Below are 24,908 nucleotides of genomic sequence, written 5' to 3'. Positions count from 1 at the left end.
AAAAAGATTACGAAAATAGGTTTTCAAGAAGCTGCATGTACTATGACATAAGGGCTCGTTCACACGGTGTGCAGTGACCTGAATTGTTCTTGTGCACATCATCAAGGCACACAGAAAACTATTTTTCACACTGCATTGCTGACTTGAGGTGGGTTGCAGTTAGGGATGCACCAATACCGATACTAGTATCCGTTCCAGAGTATTTGGGTGAGTACTCGCCCGCCCAAATGCTCCAATACTTACCCCCAATACCGGAACTTCTGGTCAGAGGGAGACTTCTTCTGACTGGCAGTGCCGCGAGGGAACATGGAGCCGGCTTCCCTGCCAATCGCTATTTGGCCATTAAGAAAGCACAGCAATGCAGGTGGAATGCGCAGAGTGGCGCCCCCTTATAGCAGGGTGCAGTATTTACCAGCCTCTCACTGGCAGCCCTCCTGTGCATCTCTGGATTCTGGTCCATTGTGACGTCACTGGCCAGATCCCAACCAGCAGACTGCACAGGCGTCCAGAGCTCTCCGCCTGTGGATCGCAGAACCCAGACGTTCTGTGAAATGCAAAGCCAGGAACTCTGACAGAGCCATCCCCTTCCGGCCAAACAGCAGACTCAGTGCTGATTGGCCCCATAGACTTATACATGGGAGCGCCAGAATTGTTTTTCAAGCGATTTTTGGACATGCCTAGGTATGAATTGGGCCTGAAATCAGGTTTCAGTCAATTGTGAACAGCTTAAAAACACCTGCTGGCTGTTTACATTGGAATCCTCATAGGCTGCGGCTTGGGTCAGAGGCCTGCAACCATAATTGTGTGCTGGCACACATAGAATTAAGGCCGCATATTGATTTTGAATGGGCTGTCAACTTACCACAATGTGTGAAGAAACACACCTGAACTATTTTTGGCAACACATCGCACCAAGACACACATTCGTATTCACATCTGTGTGTGCAGGGGTGCTATTGTGCTTAGATATGTTACTTTACATATGTGTTTAGGTGCCATGCAAAGTGAATGGCAGCGCACTGAAACACACATATACCCGCGCATTAATGTGTGTTGTTGTGCGCAATGTAAAACAAGCATTTTACTGCACGTCACCACAGTACAGTAGTATGAATGAACCCTTAATATTTGCTTGTAATTGCTAAGCTAAAAAGCATCAGCTTCCGCAAGTGTTTGAAAAGCAGGTTTATTGAATCCTTCAACGCTTTCTTTAGTTTCAGGTGTGTTTTATCTTCTTACAGAAGACGATGCTCTTTGGATTAGTGTTTGCAAACATGAAATAATGGCCATGTGTTTAAGGACATAATTGAAGATACCCTGCAGAGCTCATTTCATATAAATGTAGAGTTGTACTTATTATAATGGGCTAGTGTCCATTAGCACAGCGAGATAAGAGACGGCATCATGAAAGCATAACATTGTTCTTTGTATTTTTCCTATCTGTAGTCACCTCAGGACACTTGCGCAGCAGACATTATGGGGGAGAGGCTTATGGTTGACAAGACTCTCTGCTGCTTAATTAATATGTACTCATTCAATACAGGCTTGTGTTTGGTAGACTATACATCCAAAGTATATCCTGCTGCACTCCTTATCGGAAACCCCAAGAGGTGGGTGCTGAAATGACTCGAGATGGCACCGCTGGGATCAATGTATAAGCACACCAAAGAAATTGGACGGGTGATCATCCTTTATTGATGTTAATTGTCACAAAGAAGCAACGTTTCGCAACGCTTCATCAGGCTCAATATGACTGAGTCTGATGAAAGGGACCCTGTCTTATGGTAGCTCTGTAAATGAAACAGCCATCTTGTTGCTTTATATATCATATTCAAACATTCATCATGTAATGTAGTATGGGTGGAGTCTGAAAAAAGTGTGCCACCATTAATGGTACCTAAGGCAGCATGATACCAAAAACAACTTGCCTAAATGCATGTAAAATTCACAGGTATGGTCAATGTCACAAATACACATTTATACACATTCACACACAACATATATCTTTAGTTACAATAATCTGTGAGCATGGGCCCTTATAGCAAGTATAGAAATCTACACATACAGATCTTTTGTTACCACAAGAAAACACAGATTGAAACAATACAGGTCAAATAATTACTATACAAGTCTAAACTGACACACTACAAGCTTGTGATAACAGGACTTGTTTGTATTATGAGGAATGACTCAAGTCTAGAGTAACTATGGGCATCCCATTGCCTTCTAACTTGGAAACTTAGTCCCAGGATACCTTGGCAGCCTATTGGGACCTGTCCTTACTCAACAGTTGCCCAAAGCCAATCTAGTGATAATGTGAAAGACATGGGGGACATTGTGCATGGATACTGCCATACAGAGACTTGAACATGGTGGATGTGTACCGGAGCCTGGTACAGCTACAGACAACATGGATGGACTAAAGAGGACCTGTAACTAGTACTACACGACAGTTATGGGAAACCTTACCTGAGTACTCAGCAATTTCACCTGCGTTGTGAGAGCAATGGCAAATGGGGAAGCGTCAGGGATAACCAACAACTGAAATAAGTAGTATTTCTAATGCCGAGGCAAGCTAGATTAGCATTAGACGCATGCAAACACAAAATGTTTAACGTATGAGAATGACAGGAAAAGAAATAGATATAGAACTATTGCTTAGTAAATATAGGTATATAACACCGATTTTATTACAAATACTTGTGCCTAGCATCCTTTTTATTTTAATTACAATTTCTTATCACACATATAAATACATGTGTTGCTGAACATTTAATTTGGTTGTGACTTTTTAATATAATTAAATGTATTTCAATATTTTATTAAACATCATTCAAATGTTAGGGTATGTAAATAAAATAAAAGCTAAATGTCTCTAGCGCTAGGTCACCTATGTTCTCATGAGATGTGATCACTAATTCAAGTCCAAAGACCACTTTTGGTTGCGCATTTTTGATATTATTCTTATGTGCTTACTAGTTATGTCATTTTTTTACCTTTGACTTTCTGCAGTTGTCATAAAACCATTCATTTTGAAAAATCTTAATGTATAGAAAGAATAGTTTTTCTATTGTGTAAGCCCAGTGTACTTTATATAATCCAGTGTGAATCAAAAATTAAACCGTTAAAATAAAGAAAAAAACACTAATCACCTCTTCTAATGCAACTATAGAAAGGTGAGTGGGGGATATACACTGCCAGCAGTTGTGTGTGTGTAGCTTGATGCAGTTACATGAATGACACCACACTCTAACTTTGTTTATCTTGCATCAGAAAGGGATGTCCGGTGGGAAGGCGATGGCAGATGACGCAAGAGGTTGTAACAAAGTTAATAATGGATTAGCTCTGAACACAGTCCTCTAGCTACTGACATCAACTACCTTCCTTTTAAAGATGCAACAAACATTTCCCAGTTGAAGGATGCAGTGGTAAAGCTCACAATGTATTATCGGTTTGTTTTAAGACTAAATACGTTAATAGTTATATAAAACTGTGATTTATGTTCTGTTAAAGTGTATTTGAATTCACAAAGTGAGTATTTTTACATTCCTTCTTAAAAACAGCAGTGCACGTCCTAACTGTGCTTAGGCATTGCTGTTCTCCCACTGTGCTGCTCAATGTTCGCTTTGCTGGAGAGGAAGCTGTACCTGAGGACCTGCAGAGAAAGGATCCCCCTGCCTTTGCCTTGATTTATTCTGTAGATCATTGGTTTCTGATTCTCCCCTGCAGCTTCCTGAATATTTCTGACCCAGTCATCACCTGTCATGGTGGGGGGGACAGCTCATGGCAAAGCCATGAACCGAGATGGCTGCTTCCACACAGAGACACGATGCAGAACAAGCCATGTTAAGTCAATAATAGGGAAATCATTATCAGCTATAAAGAGCCTACAGGCAATGCTGGTTAATAGTAATTTCACTTCTGTTTGTTTGTGCGCACAGTCCCCACAGCACAGGTACTCTTTAAAATATTTTCTATGTAAAGTTTACATCTGTGAATGGCTGGATCAACTCATACAGCTGCGCTGCTGCATAACAGATGTTAACAGCTCTCATTTATAGGGACTCTTATACCAGACGCAAGTAACATCATCAGAGCCATAAAAACAGAGCAGTCCCTTACACACTACGACTGCCCTGAAGGTGTGCTTGTATTGCCCAAATACCATGTTATTGTTTATGGAAGAAGAAAGTGGAAGCGCTGCCAGCAATCCCTATGCTGGTCTTCTTTCCTTACGGTAAGCAACCAATCAGATGACAAATTCAGTCCACCCAGCTGACAAATCGGCCAGTGACAGCAACTGGTTGCCATAGCCAAATGATCACTATGACCCAATCCTACCAATAAAAATCTTGTGTGGGTACTGTAATAAATAACACTGCAACCCCAAAGTATACGAGTCAAAATATTGCCTTATAATTCTTTGGTTGCATATGTAGTGAAACCAATTTATAACTTGTCATTTGTAGTAGAGATGTTTATTATGAAAGAAATGTGTAACTAAAAATGGTACAAATAGTATCCTCTCATCCTCCAGTGCCACTGCAGAATTTCAAAAATAGTATTAATGCAATTACATAATAATGAAAATGATAACTGAATTACAAGAATATCACAAAGAAAAAAAAAGGAAGCCATAAAGAATTATCACAAAACAATTTTCATGTGCTCTAAAATATGCTGTCATAATCAATGCAAATAAAGATCTGTCAATGGCAGGCTTGTTCAGTGCTGGCCCACAGACTGGGAAAAGCTCTGTTGCTCCTATATAGCACACCATAGTACTAGGCATCTACTATTATAGTACTATAGACTGCAATGTCATGTCAGAATGGACATTAGGTGGACGCCATTGCAGATGTCAGTCTTTTATTACACTGAATGATATGTAAATATTTCATTAGCACATCCTGCAGTAATACTGTCTGAAGATGATGTAACACACATTACTCTCATCCCTTACCAATTTGTCCAGTTGCAACAACATTCTTGTACTTTGGATGTTGATTGACAGTCAGGCAGAGAATATCATCAGTGTGTTCCAAATAGAAGCTCTGACTTCCTAATGCAAGAAAAAACATAAAGTTGTCAGGATTAGAATCTGTGCTGCTCACAAGAAAATGAATTATTCTAGTAATAATTATACATGCATAATCAACAAAGCTGAAGAAAGGCAAATGTTCACTATGACTACTTATACACTGATGGGTATTGCCTAATGAAAAAGGTTTTGGACCCATTCATGGTGTAACTGCTGTTTTGTTTCCCCGACATACAATTCTGAGCACTCCTCACTTCACTGGACTGTATACACAATGTTGTTTATCTTGTGTTTAGGCGTCAGCTTAATAACATCTGCTAGCTCCAATCATGCAAATGCAATAATCACCTTACCTCCATGAGGTCTCTGACCCCATGCTGGTTATGATTAACAGATTATGTTGATTGGAGCATCATTCACCATATATATTCCCAGATAATTTTTTTCAAGTAATTCTGAATTTAGAAAGCTAGTCGGATAACCAGTGAAACATCTTCAAGAAAAATAAAGCTATACCATGACCTGGATGAATGAGACTCTTCACAGACATATGTCAATTCTATCAGTTTATCACTGAATGACCAAGTACAGCCTCTAGTTCCCTTAATCTCCTCCTTCATAAAATTATGTATATTACCACAGTACAGTTTAGTATACATAATAGGGTGTGGTTTATTCTACAGAGGGGCCAAAGTGATCATCAGTAGAAGGGAGAGTCCTTCTCTGTCCTTGTCCTTTAATTCCCTGTGCAGCGGTTACATGTCCAAGCATACTTAGTATAAGTAATTGGCCCTGTTGATAAGGGTGTGGTTGCAGTATGTTCATGACAAATGCTTGTACATTTTGAGCATAATATGCCAGGTCAAAATATGATGAACAATATGTGATGATACCATGCAGAACATGACATTTTTCTATTGGAATTGTTTAACCATACCTGCAGAAATGTTCTGTACAATGCAAGCAGCAGCTGTGTGATAGATAATATCAGTACCTTCACCGAGGTAATGGAGGTTGTTACGACAATCAAAGCCCCTGTAGCCAAACACATGCTCCAGAGAGAGCTCCTGCAATATAATACAAGACAGCGGTTTACAGAAAGTGTGAAGGTAAACTATAGAAATACTCTTTCTATACCAGTTCTTCCTGAGTGATTTAATGCTGTTCACAGGCCAGCTAAGAAAGTGAGGTCTGCCAAGGTGTTTCTTGTCCCTGGGCTTGGGTCTGGATGGAGCTTGCTGAACCCTTCCACCACAACTGCTCAACTAGCGCTTCTCTGAAAACAGTTTGTTACATTCAAGTATCATATGTAGCACAGTAACATATCTAATAAGCCTATGGTCTCAGCACTGTATCCCCTCTCCCACCCCCTTAACTCTAACTCATACCATTCTGATCTTGTTAGCTACAAATCATTCTGGCTAATGAACATCTACTTCCTATCAGGGGGATAGTGTGATAATAATTTCCATCTTATTATTAGGGATACCATTATTAATTACTGAGTTTACATATGATAAATTCCCTTAGTGGGCTTGTTCGCGACGCACACCAGGGGTCCAAAACGGAAACATTAATTTATTAGAAGAAGGGAAGAAGAGAAAATAAAAGGAGGAAAAGAGAAAAGGGACAGAGGAATAGACTCCTGAGCTTCGGATTTCTTAGTCAGTATTTAGCCTGGGTTAGCTGACGATGTGCAAGGAGGGTTCTTTAGTTTGTGTCCTCCCGTTACCCTAAGGAGAACTATGGGGAAAAGCCCTGACCCCATAGTTCTCCTTTAAGGTATCTGTCTTGTAAGATACTATATGGCTTCTCATGTGTCATGATCCAATTTAGTTTAGATAGTACCGGCTTTCCAGGACCGAGCTATTGATATCTTGGCTGCTAAGAAAAAGAAGGATAATAATTTGCCCTGCACCTTAGGGATCCCCATAACTGGTTTATTCAATAGCAAATGCTGGGGGTCACTCGGAACATGCACCTGAAGAATTCTAAAGAGCAAAGCAAAAAAACGATTCCAGAAGGAACGCAGTTTTGGACATTGCCACCAGACATGGATCATCGTGCCCTGCTGGTTACATCCTCTAAAACATAAAGGGCTAGACCCTGGAAACATGGTGGCTATCCTTGCTGGAACCAGGTACCATCTAGAGAAGACTTTGTAGTTGGCTACTAATAGGGAAACATTAAGCAACCCCATAGTTAATCTCATGGTACACTGTTTCCATTCATCTGTAGAGAGGACTTCCCTTAGCACAGATTCCCAAGCGTCCATATAGGACAATTTAGTAAATGGGCCAAGCTGAGCCAAGTAGATTATAGAGATCCCCCCTCCTAGACCGGTGGCTACTAGACATCATCTTTCGTAAATTGTCAACAACGGGATGCCAGCGTCAGGTATCTTTAATGACTGTAGAAAATGCTGAATTTGCCTGAATCTTAACGTTTCCGATTGTGGCATCTGGAGAATATTTTGGCAATAGGCCAGAGATATTGGTTTATGACCCTTAATTAAGTCTCCAATTCTGTACAGGCCTTTGTCGATCCACCATTGGAACGCTTTGGTTTGCAATACCGGTTGAAAATTCACATTATTGAACAATGGTGCCAGAGGAGAGTGAGGGGAAACGATGCCTTCCTTGCCTCACAGCCGATCCCACAGGGCCATAGAATGTGACAGGGTAGGGGCTATGATCGCCGGCCTTTGCCTAGAGGTCATCCATTTTAATACTTCGATAGGAGTGCCCCTAGCCGAGCCAATTTCTATTTTAGCCCAGTCTGGAGCAGCTGCACAGGAATATACAGAGGATAACTGTGACATCTGTGCAGCCCGGTAATACAAAAACAAATTAGATACCGCTAGACCCCCCTATACTCTAGATTTAAAAAGAATGGATTGCGAAATTCTGGGATGTTTATTGCCCCAAATAAAGTTCATGATAGACGTTTGCAATTTAGGGAGTTCAGCCCGTTGGATCGGAATTGGTAGAGTTCTAAAATAGTACAAAATTTTAGGGAGTAAGGTAATTTTAACTGAATGGATGCGGCCCATCCAGGAAAGGCTACAAGAGGACCATCTCCTCATATCTTCCCTGAGGAGTTTATAGAGTGGAGGGTAATTCACCGAATACAATTGAGTATAAGAGGGAGTGATTTTTACTCCAAGATACTGAAGGAAAGCACAGCGCCATTCAAATGGAAAGGATTTTTTAAGCCCCGACCACAGCTCAGGAGGGAGATTGATGTTTAATGCCACAGATTTAGAAGCATTGACTCAAAGACCCGATAACCCGGCAAATTCTGCCAAGTGTGCCATGATGTTGGGTAGTGAGACATGAGGGGAAGTTACAAAAAGCAGCATGTCATCTGCAAACAAAGCGCATTTATGATGTACTGCCTGGCATTCAATTCCTCTAATGTCTGGACTATCCCGGAGGACTATGGCCAGGGGTTCTAGCGCTATAGCGAATAAAAGTGGCGAGAGAGGGCACGCCTGTCTTGTACCTCTTCGAATTAAAATAGGGTCTGACAGGTATCCCTGAAACCGAATCTGAGCTGAGTATAGTACCTGAAATATGTGTAGGAAATGAGGCCCAAACCCCCACTTCTTTTAACAGTTGCTGCAAGTATTCCCAGGAAACAGAATCGAATGCTTTCTGTAAGTCCAAGGATAGCAAGATCCCTTTTTGTGCGGGGCCCCCATCCCATGGATTTCTAAGCAATGAGATAAGGTCTATGGCTCTTCTAACCTGATCCGGGCCCTGCCTTCCTGAAATAACGCCTACTTGATCTTGATTTATATAGTTGCCCAAAAAATAATTTAATCTGTTAGCATAGATTTTAGACAAGAATTTTATATCATTATTAATCAATTAGATCTGTCTGTAATTCAAGACTTCTCCTGGATCTTTATGGGGTTTAGGGATGACAATGATAAAGGCTCTATTTAAGTCAGGGTCAAGAGAGGCACCTAAGCGTAAGGAGTTATAGGAGGCTTCCATATGGGGTGCCAATGTCTCTACATGCTTTTTATAGTAGCTAATAGGGAAGCCATCTGGGCCTGGAGCTGAGGCCGATTTCGCCATTTTTATAGCCATTTTAATTTCTAACAGGGAGATAGGGGCTTCTAAGGTCTGTTTATGCTTTGATGATAAAACAGGGACTGAAAGGTCACTGAGAAATTTAGCAATCCGATCACGAGGTCTGGGTTTGGGCTTCGTATAGTGAGGAGTAACAATTATGAAACTCCTGGAGTATTTTTTTTGGATTCTGGGTATAAGTACCCGTTCTACATCTAATCTTAGGAATTGGAAAGTTGAGGAGACTAGGAGACAATTTAGTTGCCAATAATGTGCCTATTCGATCTTTATGTAAATACATTTTATTAGTCAACCAGCGGAGACTTTTTTCCGCTCTTGTGGTCAAAAGTAGGTTAAGCTCAGTTTGTATGCTCTCGATGTTATGGAGGAGGGAAGGCCAAGGAAGATGTTTATGTTGTTGAGTCAACTCTTTTAACTTTACTTCTAATTCTATTATTTAAAATATGGTCTATTCTTGCGTAAGTACCATGGACATAAGAAAAGTGTGTATAATCTCTTATTATAGGGTTCTGTTCTATAGGGTTCAAATATCGATTAGGGAATGGGTACGCAAAATTTTTGCCAAGGCTAATCCTGCGTTTGATGGTGTTTTTAACCTTGTAATATGGATTTGGTTCCCCCTTTACATTCTTCTGGGAAGGCTTTTCACATGACTTTGAAGTGGGTTGCAGGAATTAAGCCAATTCAGTCAAAAGAGGATTTGTGAGGTCAGGAAATGATGTTGGAAAGAAGACCAGGTTAGCAAATGGAATTCTAGTTCATGACAAAGGTTTTCTGTAGGGTTGGGGTCAGGTCTCTGTACAGGCTACTTAAGTACCTTCATATCAAACTCATCAAACCTTGTCTTTGTGGAGCTGACTCTGTGCATGAGGGTATAGTTATTCTAGAACAGAGCATAACTATGCCCCTGTGAACTGAGCAAACCCAGACTGTTAACACAAGGTTGGAAGTGAACGATCATCTATGCCAGGGCTCAAAATTTCCACTCGCCTGCTCGCATTTGGCGAGTAAAAATAAGGTGAGAGCGAGTAGAAATTTGGGTCTCCAAGTACCGGTCCGCGGAACAAATCCAGACCGTGTACCTGACTTGCGGTTGTGGGGGGGGGGTTAATAAGGGGGAGTATATTATTTTATGTGTGTGGGGGGGTTAATAAGGGGGGAGTATATTATGTTATGTGTGTGGGGGGTTAATAAGGGGGAGTGTGCGGGGGGGAATTTGATTATATTTGTTCGGGGGAATAACGCTGAGAAGTGTATTATTGTGCTTTAAGCTGGCCATACACCTTACAACCATCGCACGACTTTCGTTGTGCGATGGTTGTAAGGTCATTAAAATCTTGTACGATCTGCCCATCTTGCACAGGCAGATCGTACTTGCGATCATCGCAAGCCCGCCCCGCTGAGGGGAGGGCTTCCGATGATTGCAATGCTGAGCAGGCAGTGAGATAAAAGGCGTATATTTAAATCTATCTGGTGAAGAGACAAGAGACTGACAACAAGTCAGCCAATGGATGCGTACTGATTCATTCACAATTTTTATTTCTTGTGTTTGATCTGTTTTAAGGTTTTGGTTTGTTTTTTTACAATGCAAATCAGAACAGTCCTGTACAATGATACCTACTAAAGGTAAACACAATAATAAAACCTCTGTAGAATGTACACGATACTCACACCCAGTTATACATACCTCAACCACTTTCTTTTTCTTATTAATGTTGTTCTTCTGTAGCTTTTCTGGCTGAGGAGCTGCTCTGCTAACCGACGGTCTACAATTATATAAATGGACAACCAATCAAAGAAACTGTGGCAAATGAATCTCTTTTTTACAATTTATGTACACTATTCATTTTCTTTGCTGCTGTGTGGAATGAGACTTTGGAGCAATGTCAAAACAAGTTTCTGTGAGAGATACAATGGGACCTATTTGTCCATATTGACCATGTCTGGTTGCACACCAGAGGTGTCCAACTTTAATCCTCTAAGGCCACACACTGGCCAGGATTTCAGTATAAGCAGAGTCATTTTCTGACTTTTTGTAAACCATGTTTTACTTTATTTACTTATGTCTGTTAGAGAAATACTAAACCTTTGTTCAGATTGGGACTGAACAACCCATAAGGACTGGAGTTGGGTACCCATACATTAGATCAGGGGCGCCCACAATTTTTCGTCTGGAGATCTACTTTTCAAATGACAAGCTCAATGAGATCTACCAATGAAAAAACACCTGCATTCAGGTGGCTGCGGTGCCATTGACTTCAATGCCCTTCCACACCCCCTACCACCCCTGAACGCAGGGAGCCGGCCGTCTTGCATTCCAATGCGTTCTAGAGACTGAACACTCTCAAACGCAGACTTTGTGATGTGAACCGGCCCTCTCTTCTCTCTCTCCTCTCTCCCCTGTTTCTATCTGCTGTCTCTCCTCTTTCTCTGCTGTCTCTCTCCTGTCTCTTTTCTTACCTCCACTGCAGCAGCTTCCCAAGTCTCCTCTCCTCTCTCCTTCCCGTCTGCGGCGTCTGACACATTCAGCCGCACGAGCACCACGGGAGGACAGGACACAGGTCAGTGAGCTGATCGCGATCTACCAGTGTTCGCTTCGCGATCTACCTAATGGGCACCCCTGCATTAGATAATAAATTGTGTAAATATGCACTTCAGTTATCCAATCATGTGACAAGCAAATTCCGGTTTACTTATTACAACTGTACATGACAGGATAATTGAAGTGAATATTCACACAATTTATTGTGTAAAGATTCTGATATCCTTTACTAAATCAGCCCAATTGCATTTACTATTTCATTCAAAGCAACTTTCCAAAAAAAAAAAATACTTTAATTTAATTCTTGAACTGCTAATATTTAATTTTTTTTTTTACATTTTTTTTTATTTGTCTAGGGGGTATTCCATTAAATAAATAGAAACATTGGGAAAAAACTGCATTTAGTATATTTGTTAGAAACTCCTTAAAGCTATGAACCAAACACATAATTTTAGTCTTGTTATAAACAGAACAGGGTAGAATAAAATGTTATATTTTTAGCTATTGTTTTATAACTACGTTTATAAATAAGGTGTGTATTTTTGTCTATAGATTGCATAGAAAATAAAATAAAATTTCCAAGACAGTATTACCTAAAGACTTTGTTATCTTTAGTAATCACAAAGTTATCACCAGATAAACATGCCCATAGCAGCAATGTATGAATTGCTCTGGTCCATAAGGGAAATACAGGTGCCAGAGTTGAAGGAGTTAACGTTCACTAGAATATGACAGATGGAATGAGAGTGAATCGGGAAGAAACATTTTGGTTTAAACCTCCTTTTTTTTCAAACAGACATTTGATTAGCAATTGTATATTTTTTGCACATTTAAGAACTTTAAATGTTAACTTATACAATGAATAGTTATACTTCAATGTGAATGATGGCAATTATCACAATATATAACATTACCTTGATCCCCTTGTAAGCAGCAAATAAAACCAAGTGAAAAACTTAGTGAATGTTTGCTGAGGACACCTGAGCATGCGTTTCATGCACAAGCGAGGGTCAAATGAGCTTTGATTTGCTGTACAAATCAAATGAACGCATGCCAGCAACTTTCAGACACATTGGTGCATTGGTCTGAGAGGAAGAGAGAACCCACACTAGTCAATATAAATCATAATGACTAAAAGCCCAGAGGTACTAGAGAACATAAAACAATGGGGCCTATTTACTAGGCTTGAGTTGGTGTATAAGTTACAAATGGAACTATTTATATATTTCATTCCCAAGTTACTGTTTCCACAAAGAGTGCATCAGAATTTCACATTGATTACTGCATAAAGCTATAATAAAACTGCAAAAAAACACATCACCTGCAGAGGAAAACAAACTGTGTCTTAATATGATATTTCAATATAGTAGATGCCAGTGGATTACATACTGGCGTGCTATATCCGTAGGGGACATCAGTGCTGAGATATCCCCAGCTGAGCTCCATACTCTCCTCACATGCCAGGAACATTACAAGGGACTTGCTTTTTCACTCTATAGTTATTGTTTATCTTACATTATGAATTTGGATCAGCAAAATTGAGACTCCATAGTTGGGGTGGGCAAGCGCCCTGTTCTCTGGCTAGGATATATTGATGCTGGAGCCCTAATACATATCACAGGCCAGTGAGTGATCAAACTTCCCAGCCATAGCTGAAATACCAGTTTGAGTTGAAATGACCCTCTCACTGCTGTGATCTAATATGCTGAGCACAGAAACTTTAAGGCCTGGTTCACTCCTGGGCTTTTTACAGCGCGTTCCTACGCGCTGTAAAACGCTCAACATGTGAAAACTAATGATTGCCTATGGGCATGGTTCCCACCTGGGCGTTTTACAGCGCGTAGGAACGCGCTGCAAATCGTCCTACGCCCAAAGAAGTACAGGAGCTTCTTTGGGGCGTATTTGCCGCGCATATCCATTAGGATACAGCCGGATAGCCCTCAGAAACGCGCGTTTGTCGCGCGTTTCTTTTACCGCAAATCGCGGTAAAAACGTTCCAAGCACAGGTATGACTTCTAAAGACACACTGTACTTTCTTACATCAGAACTGGTGTACATGCGTTTTTTTCTACATTATGCCAAAGTATTATGCATGTCAAACTAAATACATTTACCATACAAATGTAAACAGTACACAACGTTCTGGAATACCCGTACCCATACATCTGTCAATAGATTAATAAATAAGCTATCACATGAAATATCATATGAACTTATTTCTGAGCTTGACAGGTAAGATAAGGCTTAGTATATAGGCCCCAATAAGCAAACGGCTTTTTAGAGCATGAGCCAGGGATACGGGAAAAGCACTACAAATATTCTGGGAACAAAGGGGTGGGGGGAGGGGGGCGGTTCTAGGTGCAGATACATTGCCAAGCATGTTGCTAGCTGAGCACAGTTTTGTCTGGCATATAGAAATATTTCCTATTATTTCTTGGAATCTATAACTTACAAAATATACTATATACCTGTATATGCTTTCATGTAAGCTTGTTCACCCTTACACTGGCCTTATATAATTAGGTATTATTTCAGTAATTGGTCACATGTAGCATATTCCAAAATAAAATGACAGCTCCCCCCAAAACATTTCCCCATTCTGGGTGAAGTCAGGTAGGATTTGATTCCCTTCATGGTCTTCGTTACAGTCTTTGAGCCCTGTAGAAAAAAGATCCTCACCCAAACCCATGCATGAACATAAAAGGCTAGCTTGGCTTTCCAGCAAGCTACTTGTGTCACTGATCAGTGTTTACCATATATTCTTATGGGAAGTCTACTAGAGAGAGCAGGATAAAACATTGCTCTCCCCAGCTGATTCTCCATAGCAAGAGTGGAGCTTTGCTCGGCCAATGGCAACACCAGGTTAGTCAAATGCCAAACTCAGCCTGTCAAAGTCAGGTTGGGGAAAGACCTCCTGTCTGGTGCCACAGATACTAGTAAAGACGATGTGGGGGATGAACCCTGCCTCATGCCACATTTACTGTGTACATGAACATGAGACCAAAGCAAAATCCAACCTACCAATTGACTGGAAAGTAGTAACACCAATCATACCTATAACTATCATAATCAAATGGTTCATCTGCTTCAGAATAATGCAGGATTAGACTAGCAAAATATGTATATGTGTAAAGTCAGACGTAGGCAGACCTGGCAGTCTGTTAATGTCTGCATGGCAAGTGTCCTGTATAAACATAAACTTTCTGCTGGCTCAAGTGTTCATTTTAATATCTATAGAGAGGAAGTGGGGAGTGATGACTTATCTCACAAGAGAAATTAACGATCAGACAAGAATGTGTAACCTTTTTGAATAATATTCACGCCAAGAAGTGTTAGCCCAAAGTTTTATCAGGCACCCACAGACAGATTTTACTAAAGGTAACTACCGTGTACAGTATGTATTATAGCATGATAGGCTCAATTTACATTGCACATTGTTGGGTGAACCTCATCAGTTAGAATTAATGGCAACGCAATGTACCAGCACACCTAACATGTGGTGCATTGTGCTGTGCAATAAGCATGCACTGATTGTATCCATACCGTGCTGTAATGTAAACTGACCTTTAAGGTCAGCTTCAGTTATAAGTATCTCAGATGTCACAAAAACAAGGCTTTGTGTATAAAATCACACTTACAATCAGCCATGTTATATTTTGCAATTTGTAATCCTGACACAATAATATAGAATGTCTATTTATCAAGTTCACATGAGACCAATAAATTGGTTGCTACAATTGAAGAACTCAACTTAAGACTGCTAGAGCCTACAAGCTCTGCAATACTCAAAGCAGTTCATTTAGGTCTGTGTTAGAGTACAGTTGTGATACGTTAAGTTCACACAGGATCAAATTGAAAAATATCACAACATAGTATAAAAAGGACTTCTTTTTATATTGGCAGACAAAAAATATATAACAATATCTTTAAACACGTGGGTAAAATGTAAGATATATTCTCTTTTCTAAAGAATTACTGTACAATATGTACTATGAAAATATAGGTCTGAAGAATCCAGTGTGAACCAAAATATACTGTAGATCAAGTTTTCCATCCCAAGCTAGTTCTCACTTCTGCTAGTGTGAGTTCTCCCTAGGGGTACTTCATCTCTAATGGACCCTTATAGACAAGTAGTTCCGTGTTGTCATTAGGCATACATTATGTGCAGGACTGAGCTTTGGTGGTAGGTGGCACAATGGTAAGAACATCTATTGTGATAAGTGAATATGTAATGATATCATATAAAAACTCTGCGCAGCTAGCCTGAAGCATGAAGCTAGCATGAAGCATTTACTATCCAGTAATGTGTTTATAAAGGCTAGGATGAATTTTTGAATGGCCTTTTTACAACTTGAGTTTTGGCAAGCTTCAGATGTGATTCTATGAACTTTAGTTGCATTAAAATGTTATAAAATCCACCAAAAAGTGATAAATAGTCACAAGTGGAGCCTGAAAAACTGACCCTTTGTCTTGAATTCCTCCTGGAAAATAGTGTGCACTTCCTAGTATGAGAGGGTGTCTAGGCACTCCTGTGCCTGCAACCTAATAGGTGTATATCTGTAGTGTGGGAGGAACTGTTTCTAGAGTGACTGCTAGTCTCATGAGATTTGGGGTGAGATTTTGTGATGTCCATAGTGCTGCTCACTGTTCTTCTTGCTGAAGGCTCTGACAGGAGAAAACAAAACTCTACCTCTTAAGGTGGATGTCTTCACATAGAGACAAAGTGCAGAACAAGGCATGGTACGTCAATAATTGGGAAGGATCAGCTTCAGGAATCCTACGAGCAACACTTGCGAATTGTCATTTGCCTGTCTTTTCTTTGGCACAGCTATAAGAGTACAGTTCCTCTTCAACATCTGTGTGTACGTATCCTAATTGTGCCAGGCACTGCAAATTCTGGGAGTTCATGTACAAGATTAATCACAGAGACACATCTACAGTAGACTAAAGGTGATGGATGGGCAAGCCACAGCTTCAGGAAGAGAACGACAGGTAAAGAGGTATCTTCCATGTGGTGGGTGGTCAGAATATGCAAAGCAGTTGCTGCCCTTGATGCTAGAGTGGGCCTTAGCAAAGCAAAATCAAAGCATCTATCATATACATGCGACTGCGGTTTTTGGACTTTGGGTTTACTTTTGTGAATAAATAACTTCTACCCGGTCACATTATCACTTTTACAAAATAGATAACCTGTAAAAGAAGCATTTATATACTTACCTTTCTAGTGGCTCATTTATTGAAATGAAGCTGTATATCTGCTCTCCAGGTGCTGCATGTATTCAACCATCGGATAAGGTAAATATTTACTCTCACATCCTGGCCGTTGTAGTTCCTCCTGCTGACTCGAATGTCCTGCAGTGACGTATGAGCAGGCTGGAGGAACCACAGCAGTCAAGCGTTTCTCTTACAAAGGGAAAAGCAATGTCACCATTGTATGTACTCCACCAGCTATGTCTTCTTGACAACTGAAACTTGCTTCTTCTAAAGCAGAGGCTGTGTAGGCTTGTCCTTCACTTTGAGAAAGGTTTCCAAGGCAAAAAAGTTTAAGTTTGGGCGATCACAATTGTAAGGATCTGTGGAGTGACATCCTCTACTGGACATCACAACCAACATAAATAAGTTTTCCACATAGTCAGTGAAAGCAAAAAAGAAAACTATTTGAAAATAACTTAAAGTGAATGGTTCAACCTGAAAGATGGGTATACAAATGTAGGAAATATGTAATGTTAGGGCACATTGTGCTTCTCTGGTTTAATAGTTTAGAGGCATTCAAATAAAAATCAATTCAGTGATTTGAAGTTAAGCCAATCGTAGTATTGTGGAAGCTTTTTAATGATACCAAGTTCTTCACCTTACAGGTGCCAAACCAATGTGCCTAGAGTTTATTGGGGTGAGTTCCAGAGTCATAGATTAGTAGATGTATGAGATGAATTATGTTTTACTAGGCACCACATATTTTTGGATCCAAGCCAATGAAACACTGAACTTTGAGATCCCAAAAATGTAATTCTGACACCTGGAACCAAAGCATGAAATAGGACTTAGCTTTCACTAATACAAATGCACATATGTATATTTCTATCCTGCTACTAAACAATAGTACAATAACAATTAGCAACAACTGATGGCCAGCATATGACAACAAAATCAACAACTTTATAATGTTGATGTATGACTGGTCAGCACATATCTAATGTAAATGTGTGAATAAAATAATGCATTTTGCTTGTTCATACTTACTTGACAATGCCCTGCCTCCAAAGGAAAGCAGATTAAAACACAATACAAATATTAACAGTTTCTTCCTCAAAATTAGATTTCACAGTATTGCCGCACACTAGTCTAATCATACAGAAGAAAGCCAAAAGAGGAGAAAAGAAAGCAGCTTACTGCTAGTATTTATAACATATTAGGAGTGTATATGCAGTGTTGCAGTTATCCATACCAACCAAGCAAATGTCAGCTCTTATTATGGTTTCTACAGTAATTGGATGTTTATGGATGAGAGTACTCTTCTGTCTTATTCAGCAGGATACTGCAAAAAGCAGAATAGCCTTTCAGTAACCCAAAGCAACCAATTAGCTTGCACCAACATTGTTTTTAGGACAATGAAAGACAAACTTTTATTGGCTTCTGTGGGTTACTAGTAGGGTTGCACAGATACCAAGTACAGTACTCGGTACAAATCCGAGTACATGTACCGATACTTTTGAGCTCCAAGACTAGACTAGAGAAAAATGCAAAAATTAGGAGGAAGCTGTCATTTGTAAGGAGCACACGGAGCTCCTGGGATTTGTACATCTCTGTTTTAATGTATGATTTTGTTTTTATAAATATAAATAAAGGGATGCACAGATACCAGTTTTGCGAGTACGAGTACTGGTACTTGCCGAGTACTTACAAGTACGAGTACTGATACATTTTTGTTTATTGTCATGTGACAGTTTTTCTAAAACAATACAGAGCAATGATTTCAGGACAGTGGTGGAGAGCCAGAGCCCGGTCCCAGCTGCAACCGCTGCAACCCTGGTAGTTCTCATGAAAATGTCAAGTATCTGCACTGGTACTCGAAAAGTATCTGTGCATCCCTAGTTACTACATATTGGTGGACTTATCAAGTTAAGGCTAATTAACTGAATATCATGGCTAATAAAGTACAAGGTGAAATGCATTGTACTTGCATAATCATTTGTATTTATCCTCTCCTGTGTAGCTTTTATTGCTTTGCATTCAACTATTTCATGACCTGAAGCAATCACCATTTCCTTGTATCTATATAACATGAATTCAGTGCTTGTATTACCAAAAATGATAATAATATAAAGCTCAATGTTTTTACTTAACATGCATGAAGCTTGGGAAGATGAGCGAGACACCACACCCGTAAGCTGGGAGTTCGATGTACACTCAGCTCCAATCCATGGGCAGAGATGTTGGGCCATGAACAGTGCAATGACCTTGCAGAGCTTTCAGAGTTGGGGCAGGGTGCGTATAACCATAGCATATTATTGCAAAACTAGCGTCGCAAGCATTGGTTTTGTTGTGGCCTGCTTACACTCCCAGTTTCAAAAAGACCAAAAGAAATGTGTTTATTGGTTATTATCTATACACAATTAGAGCATTTGCAAATCCAATTTTAAAAATATGGACTATGGTTTATTATATAATGAGACTACTGTCTATTGCTAAATTAATCTTTCTGTTATTTGGAGTGTCATAAGTAACAGAACATGTTGTGTGCTTTGGGTCTCCATCTTATTACAATTTGTACACTGTTCTATATAAGGGCTTCAGTGCCATGCTAGTAATTGCTCCATGAACCTGATGTACTGTGCTAAATCTGTTCACTATGTGATGAACACAGGGTCGTTTTCTAATTAGTGGAAAGCTAGTATAAGTACATAGATACGTGCTTTGCTATCTAGTGCATACTAATATAAAAAGGAAACTTTTTCCAATTCCTGTGCAAGTTGTGCATTACTACTGCTAGACCAAAACAGTAGAATTTTTAAACTATTTATTATGGCAAGCAGAATTCAATAGTAACCAACCTGAAATAATCTCTTACTAATGTGATTTTATAAAATTGAAATACGATTGGTTACTGTGGGCTTTTTTTATTGAAAATATATATCATTTTATATATTCATATTATATTTATATTTTCTGTTTTCACTGCTGCACTAAAACTGACCAAATGTAGATAAATTAGCCCTCTGACAATGGAAGAACAGAAATACATAATGAAGTACCTCAATAAGAGGATGCCAGACAGCAATTCTAATATTAGCAAAGCCCCAGTCTGTATGGCCTGATGGACCAAGATTCTGCAAAACTAACATTTTACAGGCAGTGGAATTCACTCATTATTTAAAGCCATACTAAAGAGCTTGTAAAGCCATTTTTACCTTAATAGACATAATTGATTAATATGGTATCCAATAACCACACAGACGGTACCAGAATAACTGGTTCCAGAATATCAGTGAAAGACCAGAATTACATACTGTAAGGTTTAGATGACCTATGCTCAGTTAATGCAAGGGCTTTGTTTTGTAACCTTTAGCATAACATGGGTCATGTGCAAGAAAAATGTGCAACCTCCTATGTGCAGCCAGTTCTATAGTAAGAATATTGGCCTAGTGGTAAATGTGCAGCTTCTAAAATGCTGGAGCCAAAGCTTTATAAAAAGTTAGTTGCCTGTGTTGGGGTGTGGGACCACGGTCAAAGCTTTTATTTTTGTATTTTATTTGTTTAGTTCTTATGCCTGTTTGTTGTTTTTGTTTCTATATACAAAACTCAATAAAAAGGGAAATAAAAGGTCAGTATTTACAATACAGAGCTGAAGCATGGCGCAGGAGTGCAGTTTGGGCATCTAGAATAGGGATTTAGTATAATGAGAAAAAAGATGATCTATTTGTTGGCACTCACACTCCCAGAGAAGAGCTTATTAAATCTTGGTCTATGGTCTATTGAAAAGGTCAGGGAAATAATAGCTTTTTCTTTCATTAAAATAAAAACCATAACACTGACTTAGGGAAGTTCCATCTCCCTCAGAAAAAGTGGATTAAGTTCGTTTGGGTGATGTAAATTACATGTAGAATTTTTAATGATGATTTAGGGAGAAGCCTATATAAATTAGGACATCTATCTTTCAATATATATTTTAACCTTTATTGAAATATGGTGACCATCAATGAAAAAATGCCCATCATTTATAAATAGACAAAAGAATATTAATAAATATTTCGCATGAAAAAAGGATGAAACAACTATTCTGAACCTTCATAAACAGACCTCTGTTTTTAACTTTCTATCCATGATTTTCTTTATTTCTGATTTCCATCCACACAATAGTAGCACATGTTTCTATCTTTAGAAATCTAGCAGTGCTTGTTTTCATATAACAGTAGTTGTCCATGAAAGGTGTTCTTCAAGCCAAGCTCCATTATTCTACAAATGATATTTAGCTTTTAATACGTTTTTATTACTTTAACCAATGTCCATGTCATGTTAAAGGTTTGATACTGAAATGTGGGGAACTGAAACAATCAGCTCTACATATGATAATTGTTAACTGTCTTGTACTGTACTTCTACCAGTTCTTGAAGTCCGTTGTCCCACAGCATACATTCTATGTCTAATGGAAGCTTTCAAACAATAAATAAGCTGAAAGTTTGTGTTGTGCATACTTGTCCCTCAAAAAGCAAAATTTCAAGACAGATATCTCAAATGTCTATACAAGCATAAGTGAACATGGCAAGTAATACATACCATTGGCAGAGCAGATTATTTCAGTTTCTCACATTCTTGTATCTTTTAGGGCCTGTGTTGATGGGCTTTAGGTTTGTGCTGATGGGATTAGTTTGAGGCACCTCTGAGATCATTCAGAATTCACTGACAGGAAAAATTGACCTGCAGTTGATCTCCTTCTGACTTGCATTCGACCTGCTTCAAGTGTGTTTGGCATCTCCATAAACTTGTATGGGAATGCAAAACCCACTTAAATCGAACAAATGTCCCTCAACAAAGGCCCTTTGGAATATACAGTCGCAATCTTGAAAAGGAACTAAAAGTTTCAATGCTCCATACTAACTATTCTGCTCTTCTGAAGTGGAACTGAACTCAAATAGTGAACATTTGCTATGTTATAGGGAACATCTAGAAGATCTCAGGTACTGCTGCCTCTAACTGCTTGTCTCAGGAGATTCGGAGTGAAATGTCACTAGTGCATTGGTCACTGTTGTTCTTGTTGGAGCCTCTAACTTGAGGAAGCAAAGTCCTTCCTCTACCAAGATGACCGCCAAACAGACACAGTGCAGAACAAGGCATGGTAAGTCAGAAATTGTGAAAAGATTATCTGAAGGGAGCCTACAGGCAATACTGGTTATTAGTACCTTGCCTTCTGCTTGCCTTTTTGGCACAGATTCCAGTGTTCAGTTTCTCTTTAAAAATGATAGAGGAGGTGCTGAAATATTTACCTTTCCTGCAGAAACTAGTGCATCAGGCTTCATCTAGTGCTGACCACATTACTGGATGCCCATACCTCTGATCACATCACTTCGGTAAGAGAGGACTGAAGTTCAGGCAGAGGTGCCGATTGGCTGATTTTACCTCAAGCCAGCACTTAGCATTTACTAACATGACCAGCACTAAAGGAAGCCCAGGGCACAATTTTCTGAATGGAAAGCATTTCCACACCTCTTTTATTAATAATTACTTTAAGGTGGCAAGATAATTAGGACAAGAGGAGGGGAATTCGCTCTAGACCAACTTTAAGATAAATTACATACAGTAATTTGTAGCAGTTTTGAAAGGAAATCCATACTAACAGAATATGGAGGCTGGCTATGGTAACCTCTCCTTCTGCAAATGCTTGTTGTCTAGCTGTACAATGGCTTACATACTTTCTGAAATACGTACAAAAATCAGGAATTTTGACTTAACATCTGCTGAAGGTTTGTTCCCTAAACAAAATCCTAATAGTGCCGGTATTTAGTTGCACAGACATAGACTTAACAAGAAAAATGGTTTGGAGTTTTGTAATACTAGATAAGCCCCTAAGACCACATCAAAACCCAGAGGAGGCAGTCCATTTATGTGCATCAGAAGCAATTATCTGCTTCATGGGTTCAAACTGCTTCATGGGTTCTCAACAGTCAAAGTGATGCTTTGAGTATGTAATGTGCATGCCTGCCTAACTTATCCACCCCCCCCCCCCTCTTCCCCCCACACACACACACACAATTGTGCAGATAGTGTGCAGAAAGAAGAGTTATCAGAAAAGGTTAATTTACATTGTCTAATCATATCCCCAACAAGTTAGTTGGCCAGCAATTTCTGGAAATGTCACAGATATAAGAGAGTAAAAGACCAACATGTGTTTAGGGGTACCTTAAGGGTGATGTAATGTATTATCTGTCACTTAGTGTGTCTATACATGAGCCAATCATCAACAAATAAATATTGTTTTATACCTACTCTGCTGATAATCAGCCGATTTAAAAGCTATCCCTGAGAAATGACTGTTGTGAAAATGAGTGGTTAGAATGGAGATATATATGTAAAAGGACTGCATCGGTGCTTGGGCTCACCACTTTTATCATACTCCACATAATCTGGATGCTTGGCATAAGTCAGATGGCCAACATGGGCCACCCACAGCAAAAACTGAGATCACGTTGGATGACTTGGTCCACCTCTTCATATGCAACATTATCCATCACAGAGGATGGCCTGAGTGAAAAGTCTAACAAACACATTTTGCATATATCTGTGCAGCTTTAAATGGTATTTTGGATTTTTTTTTAATCAGTAAAAGATCACTCTAGGACAATCTGAGCCATAGAAGCCCTTGCTGGAATATGTTCAATATTATACAACCACAACATGAAAGTCATTTTTGTGATAGCCTTTAATGAACTAATGGCTACCCAAATACCTCACCCCTGAATAAACATAACAGTTCAGGTATCTATAGAAGTACAGTGACTTAATGCACAATTCCCTGCTTGGTGCCTAGTTAAGCCACAAGATAACAACATGGAGAGAGGAAGAGTTGGTGGTTAGCTTAGGGGGGGGAGGGGTGAATATGCATGTACTGGTGAAATGCAACATCTCGCAGTCATATTGCATTCTAGAGTTCAAAGCTTTTGCATCTTTCTGGATGCCACGTGCAAGGACGCACATGATTCACAGATGTGAATCCATGCAAAATACTTACCTTCTCAGAAATTGCATGATCATAGAGATTAGAGATGAGCAGGGGTCAAAATACTCGCAAACACCAAAATTATCACCTGATTTTGGCAGGTTACATTGGTATCTGAACCTAATGCCCATAGAAAGGACAGAAAAGGAAAGGGGAGGAAGACAGAAAAAGAGAAAAGAAGACAAGATATAGAGGGAGACAGAAGAAAGGAGTACACAACTTTTCTTCTGTGATTGCTCTTTCACTGACATAACAAGAGTGACACTTGCACTGGTTAAAACACTTCCAGAAGAAGGATGGAGGCACTATGGAGCCATTAACAGTCCAATGCTGGCCATAGATGGAATAATCATTTAGCCAATTCAAAGGAAAATAAGATTTGCAGGTGCTCCCATTACAAAGCACCATATAATGTTAATATATTACTGACAGCTCTATTTTTTTTTTGCTGGGTAATCCTGACAAGTTTTACTAATTGCTATGGTGTCCTTTCAGTGACTTTAACGCGTACTACTGCCACTGATGTCTTTGGTCATCAACACTTTCAGGCTAGGTTCACACCTAGGTGACTGAGCAGGTGAGTGGTTTTCGCACGGTTGTCACGCGCTTTCATTGGCGTGACTGTTCTTTGAAAACCGCGTGGTTGTCGTGTGGTTTTCAATGCATAGAGATGTCTATGGGACCCAAACTGTGCGACAACCACATGAAAATAGCTCCTGCACCTTTTTGCGTAGCAGGCGATTTTGTCTGCGCAACAAACCGCAGAGGTGTGAACAGCCTCCATTGCCTTCAATGCAAATCTGTGTTTTGTGCGATATGGCATGACTCAATCAGCGCAATAAATCGCCTAGGTTAAATGATGCAGAGAAATGAGCAATGAGAAATGTCATGAAAACTTTCATCCACCACTATTTGGGTCTACTGAAGTTGCCCATACATGCCTATACATACATTGTAGATGTGCGGTCATGATACAAACTCCCATAGGTAGAGTATAAATTAAAGAACCGCACA

The 24,908-nt window shown here is 39.6% G+C and overlaps 1 protein-coding gene across 1 annotated transcript in view; it reads right to left on the bottom strand.

Moving 5' to 3' along the window:
• The window catches only part of EML6 (echinoderm microtubule associated protein like 6), a 123,597-nt gene that overhangs the window by 12,030 nt on the left and 86,659 nt on the right, over positions 1–24,908 (bottom strand). Inside the window, exons 30-35 of the mRNA XM_018564317.1 lie at positions 17,924–17,938; positions 12,598–12,606; positions 10,829–10,907; positions 5,979–6,108; positions 4,964–5,062; positions 2,470–2,490 (exon numbers count right to left, since the gene is read on the bottom strand). Coding sequence (XP_018419819.1) covers positions 2,470–2,490; positions 4,964–5,062; positions 5,979–6,108; positions 10,829–10,907; positions 12,598–12,606; positions 17,924–17,938 — 353 coding nt within the window. The remainder of the gene's footprint in view (positions 1–2,469; positions 2,491–4,963; positions 5,063–5,978; positions 6,109–10,828; positions 10,908–12,597; positions 12,607–17,923; positions 17,939–24,908) is intronic.

Source organism: Nanorana parkeri, unplaced genomic scaffold (assembly GCF_000935625.1).
Source record: "Nanorana parkeri isolate BGI_ZX_2015 unplaced genomic scaffold, ASM93562v1 scaffold744, whole genome shotgun sequence".
Taxonomy (NCBI): domain Eukaryota; kingdom Metazoa; phylum Chordata; class Amphibia; order Anura; family Dicroglossidae; genus Nanorana; species Nanorana parkeri.
Note: the sequence above shows the minus strand (reverse complement) of the source record. Positions and strands in the feature narration are given on the sequence as shown.